This window comes from Urocampus carinirostris, chromosome 15 (genome assembly GCF_059441175.1).
Source record: "Urocampus carinirostris isolate Australia breed hairy pipefish chromosome 15, RoL_Ucar_1.0, whole genome shotgun sequence".
NCBI classification, from domain to species: domain Eukaryota; kingdom Metazoa; phylum Chordata; class Actinopteri; order Syngnathiformes; family Syngnathidae; genus Urocampus; species Urocampus carinirostris.
This window is the reverse complement of record NC_142363.1, coordinates 33,252,217-33,265,203: the sequence shown is the minus strand read 5'-3', so window position 1 is coordinate 33,265,203 and position 12,987 is coordinate 33,252,217. Positions and strand designations below refer to the sequence as shown.

General features: G+C 41.6%; 1 protein-coding gene across 1 annotated transcript; it reads left to right on the top strand.

Moving 5' to 3' along the window:
- The first annotated feature begins 6,710 nt into the window (after nt 1-6,710).
- On the top strand, nt 6,711-12,786 carry ap5s1 (adaptor related protein complex 5 subunit sigma 1). The gene is made up of 3 exons (XM_088354333.1): nt 6,711-6,971; nt 9,258-9,549; nt 12,133-12,786. The coding sequence occupies exons 1-3, from the start codon at nt 6,787-6,789 to the stop codon at nt 12,259-12,261; spliced, it is 606 nt and encodes a 201-aa protein (XP_088210459.1). The 5' UTR covers nt 6,711-6,786; the 3' UTR covers nt 12,262-12,786.
- The last annotated feature ends 201 nt before the right edge of the window (nt 12,787-12,987 follow it).

The window sequence follows — 12,987 nt, the reverse complement described above, 5'->3', positions numbered from 1 at the left end:
TTATCACGTGGGAATGTTTTCGAGGCGTTGCGACTCTCGACGCCCATTTTCGGCTAGAAAATGTGAGTGCGCATGTGCGAAGACTCCACGGTAACGGAGCAAAACTTCTCAGGCGGCACTAGTAATTACGGTAAATAACTCAAATTTAAATGGGAATTCAATTCATATCTATAACAGTTGAATTTTGAAATATCCAAAAAATAAACTTCTTATCTCAATTCTGGACAGTAAATGTGATAAAAATCTCAAACGACAATGCTTAAAACGATTGACATTTCCTGGAAAAAAAACAAAAAAATAAATTCATAATACATTTGATGACACCATACCTGTCAACCTGTACGTTTTTGCCGTACAAAGTACGTTTCTTATGCATTTTAAGACGTGTACGACGTTCGAGAAAATCTGTACGGAAAAACGCAAATTTGTCAATGATGGGTACCATCCGGTATACACCGACTATCACCAAAAGGCAAATCAATCAAGTCAAAGGAGTTTGCCGCGGTAGCCTCTATCTCTGTATCGTTTTTTTTTTTGTTGTTGTTGCAAATAAAGCGAGCGGTTTGATGCTACTGTGCGCATGAATCTGCCACCTCGGATTTCATGTGGTAGTTGTGTAGTGAAAGGAAGTCCGTCTATTTTTAGAGAACCGGCTTTTTCGGCTCAACTCATTCAAGAGAGACGGCTCTCCAATGGCTCACTTGCTTTGATGCATTATATTACGAATGATGATGTTGTATAAAGAAGTTAAGAAAAAAAGGAAGTATAAAAGGAGAAAATGAAAATAAGACAGGTTTGTGGTTATCCCTTTCATCAGTATATTACCAACAATAATTTGATGCAGAAAATGAATTCATAATTTGATGATAAAAACTGAATGAGTATATCGACATTTGCGATTTCTATTATATATTTGTCACCGATTTACAATTTCAATCTCGATAAGACTAAATTTTGGGGAGCCATAGATCTCTGTTGGGACCCATAGATTTTTGAGCATGCGAGTCCCCGGGACCCATCACTTTTCAGAGGTAAAATGAACACTGGCTAAGGTTAGAAGCTAGGTTTTGGGCTTAAAATAGGGGTTCCAAAATAGGACTAGGGTTAAGTTTTAGTCTTATTAGGTTTCTGAATAACCCAGCCCTAACCTTCTGTCAATTGTGCCCACAATAGGCTATAACCCTAGCCCTTTCAAACCGTAAACCTTGCTTCAAACCTACTTTGGAACCCTACATTCAGTTTAGAAGCCTTATATGGAGCTCACACCCTAGTTCCTAACCCTACCCCTTACTCTAGCTGTAACCCTAACCCTATTCAGAACCCTAAATTAGGTTTATACCCTTACTCTTAACCCTTGAGGTCGGTGTCAGGCTAGGGTGAAGAGCTTCCAATGAGGGTTTTAAACTTATGGTTTCAAAATAGGATTGGGGCTAGGGTTAGTTCATAGGTGTCAAACTCACGGCCCGCGGGCCACATCCGGCCCGGCGTACAATTGTATCCGGCCCGCGAAATCCTTTTATATACATCTACTATAATGGCCCGGGTCTTGATAACGTTCAAATTATACTCGGATACTAAAAACCACAATGGCCGAGAAAATGATGTTAACTGACATTGCCGGTAAACCCGTGTGTCTTATTTGTGGAGCTTTTGTGGCCGTCATGAAGGAATTTCATGTAAAACAGCCACCAGGACAAAACTTCAGTATAGTAAGCTGAAAAACCTTGAATCCAGAGAAAAGATACAGAAAGTTAAGGAGTTCAAGAAGAATATGAAGATGTTTTTCACTAAAGCAAATTATAGTATAAAAGGAGCAAATGAAAAAAAGACAGGTTTGTTGTTATCCCTTTAATCAGTATATTACCAACAATAATTTAATGCAGAAAATAAATTCATAATTTGAATAAGAAAATTCTACTTCATTCTATTTGCATGTATTTTTTCCTTCTACAGTGAACGTCCAAGCGACTTCATTTTTGAACTTTTTTTATAATAAACCTCATTCATGTCGAGCAACTCAGTATCTCGCAACAAAATATTAATTAACAATATGATATAACGAAACACATGTACAACAATACATGTTAAACCACATAAATAAACACGTTTGTAAAAAAATATGGTGTAAGATAATTTTGTATTTTGTAAGGGAAAATACAACATTTTGTAAGGGCATGGAGCTTGACAGGTAATCAAATCATACTTCAATCCACCCAAATCTGAGTTTAACAATTCACGTTATATTGGGTATTCTTGTATTCTATATCTTTATTTTATTGTTTTATTTTTCAACACAAGGATACTGCTGGAGGTGTGAATTCCTCTACGGCACAGGTGTCAAACAGGCGGCCCGCGGGCCAGATCAGGCCAGCTAAGGGATTGAATCCGGCCCGCGAGACAACACTCAGAGAAGCTCAAGAGAAAAACAAGCTGCAGGTTGAAATATGTCAACTTGATGTTGTCTAAGCCAGGTGCCTCGAACAAAGACACTGTACTTGTATTTATTTCTGTCTCTCTTTCTCTCTCTCTCTCTCTTTCTAGCTTCTACCCCTTTTCTCCCACTCTTTGTCTATGTCTCTTTCACTCTCTGTGTCTCTATTTTTCTCTTCCTTTGTTGCTCTTTGTCTCTTTCTCTCTCTGTCTTTTTAACTTTATTTGCTCTAACCTCCTTTTTTCCTTTTCTCTCTTTTGTCTTTCTCTCTTCCTACCCTTTGCGCTTTCTTTTCTCTTTTCTCTCCTTCTGTCTTTCTATTTCTCTTTGCATTTCTTTCTTCCTCTCCCTTTCTTTCCCCCTCGCTCATGACTTCTCTTTTTATCTCTTTTGTTTCTCAAGCTCTCTCACTCTCTTTCTTTGTCCCGCCCTCTCTCATTTTCCCTCCCACTTCCTCTTATTTCTTTATCTCTCTTTCTCTTTCTCTCTAATCTACTAGTCCGGCCCCCGAGAGAATGTTTGTTCTATCGTGTGGCCCCTGAGTTCAAATGAGTTTGACACCCCAGCTCTACGGGATAAATAAGTATCTATCCATCCATCTGACTATCTATCTAATCTGCAACAAAAAAAATCGATACCGAGATAGAGGCTACCGCGGCGAACTCCTTTGACTTGATTGATTTGCCGTTTCGTGATACTCAGAGTATATCGTTGACAAATTTGCGTTTTTCCGTACAGATTTTTTTGTACATCGTCCGTGTCTTAAAATGCATAATAAAAGTACTTTGTACGGCAAAAACGTACAGGTTGACAGGTATGTTTTTAGGACTCGGTTGCACGACACACTACAGCGAAAAATGAAACCCTGCCTCTTTAAAATGACTGAAAAGCATATTCTCATATGCGTAGAATTGTCATGCAGTGGGGAAAAGAGCCAGCCCACAATACCCTCCTTCAGTTTCAAGGTGGCCCCTCGTGAAGAGGCCCGGCTTTTGTGCAGCCTTCAACAGCTTTTGTGGCCCCCAAGCAACCGACCGAGCACCAAAATACGACCTGGAAGAAGAAAAGAAGGTCGGGTTCTTATTTTGAGGCCCGCATTCCGCTTTCGGAATCAGAATCTTCACAAAAAGGGAAATCTTGCTAATGAAGCAAATTGTTGGCTCCCTCTATTGGTCGGTCAAATAATCACAATTAAAACCCGCTGTAAAAATTTGAAATAGCTTTATTTAATCGTCTGTGTCATCACTGAAACGCTTGGTTTGGAATTATAGTAATAAGTCTCATCTCATCTCATTAGCTGCACCGCTTATCCTCAGTAGGGTCGCGGGGGTGCTGGAGCCCATCCCAGCAATCATCGGGCAGTGGGCAGGGGACACCCTGAACTGGTTGCCAGCCAATCGCAGGGCACACAGGGACAGACAACTCGCTCGCTCATTCACACCTAGGGACAATTTGGACCGGCCAATCCACCTGAAATGCATGTCTTTGGAACGTTGGAGGAAACCCACGCAAGCTCGGGGAGAACATACAAACTCCGCACAGGAAGTCCGGTAGCTGGATTTTTTGAACCCACACAGGAGGTTCCCGAGACCTTAGAACTGTGCCGCCGTGCTGCCCCATTATAGTAATAAGTAATCAATAAAATAATAGTCTCTTACAGATGATTAATAACTGCAGCGAAATTGTGTTAGCTTCCTAAGCTAGCGTTGGCATTTTCAGTAGAGTTTACCCTGAGTTGTGAAGGATTTTATACATTTGACTAGAAAGGATTTTATACGATCGAATACAAATTACAATTAATTGCAAAAGATATTCACTGGCTGGGCTGTGGTGCGATGTCAGGGCACCCTGGTGGAAAATGTTGTTTACAGGAACGGAGGGAACGGGACGTAAGGCTGATAAGATAATCAGCACATCCGGACGCAGAAAGGCCCTGATGACGTAGAAATGCTCGGAGTATTCCAGACATCGCGACGCTCTTCGACGAGATGGTGAAGCCCAGGGGGGCTTCCTTGGCACGCCCATGGGAGGAGGCGGCACGCCATTATGCGAGGAGAAGATGGCCAATAGGAGAGAGCTAAAGGACTTGAGAAAAAGGCTTCCCACAGACGCCAACGACACTAATTCGGCCGTTTTCGATGGAGTACGCTTAGTTAAACTATTAATGAAATTAAATCTGCCCCCGTGTGAAAATGTCGGCTTTCTGGTTGTTACATTTAAAACATGAGGTAATTATAATGGAGTTTCACAATAACATTGTCAGTTTGAAGTTGCCTTTAAACATATATATCCACTAAAAGTCAAAACGGTTTCTGTTTTCTTCTTTTTTTCTCATTTTTTCCCTTTTATTGTATTCTTTCTTCTTTGGTTTTCCCATTCCTCTTTTTTTCGTTTTTCTTTTGCATGTTGTCGTGGCGTGGAAGAGGCAAACATCTTTCTAGAAAAACTGCTGAGTCAACAAAACTAAAAGTGCTGAGGCAGTTTTTGGGGGGGACGTTTTCACCTCCAGAGTGACCTACCTGATTGTTTGTGAAATATTGTGATCTGGACAAACTTGTTCTGGTATTTCTGGGAAAGGTACTGACTGAGTCAGCAAAACCAAATATGCCGAGTCAGCTTTGTTTTCACATCTGGTGTAACCTACCTAAATATTGCGTTGATATACATTGACGTTATGGGCGGTTAGAATATGTCTTTCTGGGGAAAATGCTTCACACTTTTCCCTTTTACACACTAACTAACCCATAGCAGCTATCGGGGGCATTAGGGATTCAGTGTCTTGCCCAAGGACACTTCAATATATAACACGGAGGAGCCGGGAATCGAAACATAAGTGAAAGATACCTGAATCACACGGAACTTAGCAATGTTCAGCTATGGAAAGTGAGTGAGGCTGACAGACAAACCAGGAAGAGATAGCAATAAGAAAAGTAGCTAGTGGCAAGCAATCGGCTGCAGTCGGGTGGTTTACTTGAGTGGCTAGAGAAGGAAACAGTGTGAAAAAAGTGGAAGATGCCTGAATCATAGAGCTCAATGACGTTCACCTGCATGACCAGCCACGGAAAGCGAGTGGCACAAAAGGGAGAAGCAGGAGTCAACAAAACCAAGTGCTGAGTTAGCCTTTTGGGGCTTTTTCACATCCAGGGTAACCTACCTGACTGTCTGTGAAATATGGTGGTCATTATCATATCTAAACTCCTTCCCACTTAGGTGGATAAACACAAAGACGGACAGATTTAAATCCGAAGATCCAAAAGAAAAAATTCTCACCACCATCGCTTTGCTCTTGGATGATAAAATAATAATAAAAAAAAGAGCAAGTACAGTGGGACCTCGCAACTTCGCGGTTCGACGTTCGCGGGTTCAGAGCTTCGCAGGCCTAAAAAATAATAATAGTTAACAAAAAAAAACCAATATCAATAAAAAAAATTAATGATAATGAAAAATATTACATTGAAATTAGAAATTACATTAATTTACAAAATTTTAAAACAAAGAAATGCACGTATACGCTAAGCGCCCTGGCCATAAACGCAAGCTCATTGGCCAGCACTCGCCGAATACTCGACTCCCCATTGGCCCATTCACTACAGATTTTTTAAGTCTAAAAGTTTTTTGAAGCCCTTCGTGATGCCTCCCAAACGCTCTGTATCCCTTAGTGCATCTAGTGAACCGAAGAAAAAGCGAGAGATGTTGACGATGAACGAAAAAGTGAGTTTATTGGACAAGTTGAAAGCAGGAAATAGCTACGCGAGCGTAGCCCGACAATATGGCCTGAATGAATCCACCGTACGGTACATAAAGGAGTAAGAGAAGAACATCCGCAAAACTACTGCAATATCTTTCACGAAAGATGCCAATAGGGTTGTAAACACCCAGAATAAGACCATGGTGCGAAAGGAAAATGCACTGGTTATTTGGATCCACGATTGTCGGGCGAAGAAAATCAGCCTGGATGCGAACTTAATCCGAAGTAAGGCTAAATCTTTGTTTGATGCTATGTTGAGGATGTGTTTCCGATAATAATAATAATAATTGTACTGCAAAGTTTTTTTTAGCATTTTTGGAGGAAGGGGTGTCGCTACTTCGCGGGTTTTCACTTTTCGCGGGTGGTATTGGTCCCCATTAACCGCGATAACCGAGGTCCCACTGTATTGATGTGAGAGCGCCTTCTTGTGGCTACAACTCCATAAAGCGGTAGGAAGCGACTATTTGTTCACGTGATTAAACCCGGAAATTGTTAAACGAAACAGAAGGCGGCATCTGTTCACGTGATCAAACCCGGAAGTACTCCAGCGATGTAAACAAAAACCGTTCGTTTTCTCTTTGTTTCTGTTTGAGACGAAATAAACGACATGGTGGTCGCCTTCTTCATCCACACCGTGTGCCCGATCGGGGTTCTCTCTCCCGGGGAGAGCAGGGTGCTTTACTCCAGCCTCTTCGGAGCGGACGAGGCGCTCTTTCACGGCGACCAACAGCGGCAGCTCAACGCCGAGGAGAGGCGACTGTTGTCGGCTGAAAAACTGTCCATGGTGGCCCGGTACGTCGGTTCTCCCTTTCCCCTATAATTTAAGTATTCCGTTTTTTGTTTGTTTATCATTATTACCATAATTTCTACTATGACTTTCATTGTTAAAAAAATACCCTTAACGAAATTGTTTATTAGTTATTTTTAAATACTCCAAGTCCAACAGCAATTTTTAGGTGACGTCATTATGCTCAGTGTTCGTACTATTTTAAACCTGTTTTTATTTTTTGTTTGAACATGAAAATAAATATACGCAATTGCTTATATTATTTTTTTATTTGCACGTTTTTGTTGTAAACATGATTCAAATCAAGATGTAGATATAAACAGGTATTATTTTAATGTGTAATCAATCATAGATACCCCCGAAAAACCATACATTAGGTCCTCCTCTCCAGTAGTTGGCGCTACACTGTAAACCAGAAAAAAAATGTGACTGTAATATATTCAAATGAGTACTATATTAGACAAGTAATAGCACTATTGATAATCAGTATAGTTGAGTTCACGGAACACTTAACCGCCAGGGTCGTAGGTGCACTGCTTCCTGTGGTGCGTCTTGGGCAATTCCCTCCTGGTGCTTCCCATCCCTCTCCAGGCCTTTTTCTAGAGGGGCAAGGGTTAGCTTCCCAACATCAAACAGGTAGCACTGGTTTTCATAGTTACTGTTAGGTTTTAACATTTATTAAACTGAAATCTGACTCCTAATTCCTTACAGTTGGAGCATGTTCAGAAGTCGGAGAAGTTGAATTAGCCGTACCGACGAGTGTAGTCCACATATCAATTTATTTAGCCGAATTACATAGTTAAAGAAATCGGGTCTCTGTCTGTGCCAATTTCAAATCGTGTGCAGGAGACCAGGGGAGCTTGTCCGGGATGCCCCTTTTATGCCACACAGGATGGACTGTCCACACCCCATGATCAAGCCTCTGGCTGATTGGTCCGCGCCGTGTGGATGCAATTATCCCAATGGTCCTTCGAAGCATTGGGAGAAGGTGATAGGTCATCTTCCTTGCCCCCAGGCGAGGTGATTAAATCATTGTTATCTGCACAGATTGAAAACAAACAAAACATTCCAAAGCACAGGCGTTTAAAGTTTCACTCAAGGCTGAGGTGACACAAAGGATAAGTATTTTTGAGTATAAGTGGAATAAAACAGCGTATAAAATATTATATAACTTCATTACCAAAAGCATAAGAAGCTTCTTGATCTGACTCAGATGCAGCACCTTCATCATCTGGTCGCCGTTGTTGTCTGAGTAAAGTGTCATCCTGCTGTTAGGAGATGACCCGGACCTTGGCATTGTCGGGTAGCAATGTGTGGCAATACTAGATCCTAAATCACTGAAGGATAACTATTTTGCGCTGAATTTTTTTCCAACAAGTTAAATTTAAAGTTGATCCATTCATGGATCAACTTTAATGCTTGGATCATTAGGGCACCTCTTCCTGTGGTGTGTCTTGGATAAGTATAGCCTGGTGGTGCCCATCCCTCTCCAGGCTGTTATTTTGGGTAGGGGTTTGCTGCCCCATATCGAACAGATAGTAATGGTTTGTACACAGTCTGTTAAAGTAAAGTAGGACTGAATATGAGGTTGTTCGTGTCCTACTATTGAAGGATTTTATACATTTGACTATAAAGGATTTTATACGATTGAATACAAGTTACATTTATTGAGTTTAATGCTGTAGGTATTTACGGACTGTGCCTTTATTCAATGAGCAGAGAAAGTTCAGGGCACCCTGGTAGGAAATATTGTTTACAGGAATGGCGGGAACGGGGCGTAGGGCTGGTAAGATAATCGGCACATCCAGACGCAGAAAGGCCCTGATGACGGAGGACAGCAGGCATTGTTTAGAGAAACGCTCTGTGCTGTTTTGAGTTTTCCAGACATCTCGGCGAGATGGTGGAGCTCACGTTGGGCTTCATTGGCACGCCCATGGGAGGAGCCGGCACACCATCTTGCGAAAAGACGTGGGCCGAGAGGAGAAGCTAGAGGACTGGAGAGAGAAGGCTTCCCAGAGACTCCAACGACACGAATTCGGCCATTTTCGATGGAGTACACTTCGTTAAATTGCTAATGAAATTAAATCTGCCCCCATGTGTAAATGTCGTCTCTCTTGTTCATCTTTTCCATCAAGAAACGAGCGCGCAATGCTGGGTGAATGTAGGTTGTGTTTGGTTAATGGAGTCAGATAACTAATATGAACAAATTGATGAACGGTACATTTTGATATTTAATTCCCAACACAATCATGATCTCACATAATCTTGTCGTTTTGTCCATTTCTAACCAGGCAGGTACTTAGCGCCGTATCTCTGCGACGGGAGGCTTCGGGACGCCCCCCTGTAGAAACCCTACCCGGAGAGGAAGCCCTCGCCCTTCAGGAAGCCGACAGCGGCGTGGTGAGGCTGCGCTGCGGGGACCCCTACTGGCAGGAGGTCAGCGCGCTTTGGTTGGCCGTCAATGGTTTGTCCTTCGTGATGCTGTGCGAGCCACACGAGAACCTTCTCCTGGCCGAAGGAACGCTGAGGAACATCACCAAGCACTGTTTGGAGCACCTTCACATGCTGGGGCAGGGAAGTGAGGTGAGGGGGAGGTCTAAGGAATGGTCTATGGGCTGCATTTTATATAGCGCTTTTCAAGTCAATGAAGATCTCCCAAAGCGTCTCTGTCTCGAGCGGTAACATACAGAAACAACGGCGTAAATGTAATGTAATGTAAATCTGCATATCTATAGCGCACCGGGTTATAGGGCGCACCCCGAAAAAATAGTTTTTGGTCCAATTTTTGACATAGATAAGACGCACCGGATTATAAGGCGCTACAATGGGAACGTGGACAAAACAGTCAGATAGTTCAGTCCAACTGATTACCCCCTTAACATTCCCAAAGCTTGCAAAGAAGCAAATAGGTGTCGTAGACACGTGCGGATGCGGTGTCCGTACGATGTCACTCAAAATATCATTCGGAAGGTTAAAGTCTTGGGATTCAAGAAATGCCAACCATTCCTTAGTTTCTATTTTCTTTTTCGCTCGCAACTTTACTGTGCATATGACAATAAACACTTGGAATTGAGTTGAATTTAAAAATAGACACTCCATTCCATCCATTATCTGCACCGCTTATCACAGAAACATCGAGGTCAGTCTGAAACAAGATACAGGGATAATATATATAGCCAGAGTAGCTCACCGAAGTCGTTGTGTTCATAATAATGTGCAGCCGTGGTCCTCTTATATCCGTGAGGGTAGTAAATCCAGGAGAATAAAATATTTACAAATACAAAATAGTAAAAAAATGCTTTCTGTATGCCGTCAGCCACGTGCTATACGCATTCATCTTTTTCGGCCAATTGCAGGCTTTGTTTTGCCGTTTAAGCCAATGCCAGCCTGTAAATGATAAAAAGGATCCGCCCCTTGACCTCCGAAAAACTTTAGCCAATAGTGATCGATTCAACTGATGATTGACAGGTCTTTTTCGGCCAATTGCAGGCTTTGTTTTGCCGTTTAAGCCAATGCCAGCCTGTAAATGATAAAAAGGATCCGCCCCCTTGACCTCCGAATAACTTTAGCCAATAGTGATCGATTCAACTGATGATTGACAAATTGGTTAGCCAATGAAACGTCGGTAAATAAATCCCAGTATACACCGCGGACTACTTTGCCTTCGGGGGAAAATCTAGTCCGCGGCTGCTGCATTAGTTGGAAGACTTTGCGACTTAATATTGATCCATTTATAAGGCGCACGGTCAGCTTTTGAAAAAAATTAAGGCTTTTAGGTGCGCCTTATAGTGCGGAAACTACGGTATGTGAGAGGGTTGATGAAAATGTGCGATGGTTTGGACGTATGGAAAGAATGCATAAGGGTTGTTGGACTAAAAAAGTAGGTAGTGCAGAAGTGGTGGGAAATAAAATGAGAGGAGAGCCCAAATATGGTTGTAGTGAAATGTGCTCTGGACGTGAGGTCGTTTGATTTCACGGATGCAAGAGTGTGAGCTAAGGAAGGAAGGAAAAAAAAAGGAAAAATGGATGGTGCTGCAATAGACACTGTATCAGAAATGAAGTTTTTAGGGGTCATAATAGACAAGAAATTAAGATGGAAAACACACATCAGACACATACAAACTAAGGTATCTTAAAGCATTTCAATAAATAATAAAGCCAAATTCATTTTAAACTATAATGCATTGTTTTTATTATATTGTTCTCTAGTTCTGCCATACTTATTATATTGTGCAGAAGTCTGGGGGAATAATTGCAAAAGTTGACTACAGCCCCTTTTTATCCACCAAAAACGTGCAATTAGAACCATACACAGGGTAGGATATCGAGATCATACTCATATTTTATTCCTGTAGTCCAAATTATTAAAAATTTTCACTGCACAACTGCTATTTAAGGTCAACAAAAACATAGTGCCAGAAAACACCCAAAAATGATTCATTCGGAAAGAGGGAAATTATCATTTAAGGGGCTGTAGTGAATTCAAAATCCCAAAGGTGAGAACCACCAGGAAAAGTATGTGTGTGTCTGTGTGCGGAGTCAAACTTTGGAACAATTGACAAGACGAGATCAAACAATGTCCAACTATTCACGTGTTCAAATTGAAATACAAAAAAACATGACTGGCGGAATACAGAGATGAAGAAAATGGGGTATGAGTGATACGAGAGATTGGGAATAGTGCGCCTAGAACTATGGTTCACTTTGTTATATCATAACTGTTATTATTAATATTATTACTATTGTTGTTATTATCATTGGTCTATTTAATAGCAGAAGATGAAGGGGTAGGGAATATAAGCATCTGCTTCTTACTACCCCTTTTCAAACATATTATGTAACATAATTTTGTTGTTGAGTTATTGTTTTTGTCCTGTTTTTATTTTAATGTTCAAAGTAAAGTTTTCATTCATTCATTCATTCATGGATGTGAATGGCGAAGAATAGTTAAGAATGACTGGCATCAACACATATGATGCAGAGGGGGTAAACCATTGCATGCTGCTGTGCCTCTCTCCGCTGATGAAGGGTTGCACGGCATAGTAACACATCCCTTGTGCTGTGGGCTTAATGTTCGGTGTCAGGTTGGGAAGAGCGAAGGGGAATGGAGAGAAGGGGGATATGGCTTCGATCTATCGATTGATTGATTGTTAATCCATTTTCCAGGTGCTGTTGAAGAGCAGCCGCGTGGACTTCCTCCTGCATCAGTTCCTTCCTCACGGACAACTCCTCTTCCTCAACCACCGCTTCGCTCAGAGTTTGGAGAAGGACGCGCTCGCCTACATGAACAAATGAACAAACTTTGAGACCACTCCCGCCCGCTAGCAGTTAGCCACCAGGGCTAACGTGTTCTTTGTCGATAGGTCGAGCACGTGATATACCTTTCAGGGTTCGTAAAGGTGCTTGAATCCCTTTTAATGTTGTGTTTTCAAGGATTGGAAAGTGGTCAAATTTTGGGGTGACACGCTTGTAAATGCTTGAAATTGATACCACGGTTCTCAACAAGAATGATACCGACACTGCTCTTTGGCGGCTTTGCCATTGCAGCTCTTTTTTCCTCGCGATTAACGGCAGCTGGCATTAGTTTGTACGGCACTGCCTTATGAAGCGTCATCATTCCCGACAAGGTTAGCCAACACCTAAACACGGGCACTATGAAATGTGTATTTACGTTATTGCGCGCCATGCAAAAAATGAAGGTAGTCGTCCCCGGTGGGGAATTGTAATGGGAAGAACTTCCTGCAACTGGAAATGTAAGTTACATAATATTTACCTAACCGCTTGTTAGGTTTTAAATATTAAAATATATTGTTTACCAAATTTTTCGAAATTTGTAATCTGACTCCATTAATCAAACACAACCTACATTCACCCAACAATGCGCGCTCATTTCTTGAAGGAAAAGATGAACAAGAATAGCCGACATTTTCACACAGGGCAGATTTAAATTCATTTTAAATTTAACTAAGTGTACTATATCGAAATCTCGAGCCTTCTCTGAAGTCCTCCAGCCTTTATTTC

Coding starts and splice junctions, on each gene's coding strand:
- ap5s1 (XM_088354333.1), top strand. CDS start 6,787: ATGGTGGTCGCCTTCTTCATCCACACCGTGTGCCCGATCGGGGTTCTC. Junction 6,972..9,257: donor AAACTGTCCATGGTGGCCCG/GTACGTCGGTTC, acceptor ATTTCTAACCAG/GCAGGTACTTAGCGCCGTAT. Junction 9,550..12,132: donor TGCTGGGGCAGGGAAGTGAG/GTGAGGGGGAGG, acceptor TCCATTTTCCAG/GTGCTGTTGAAGAGCAGCCG.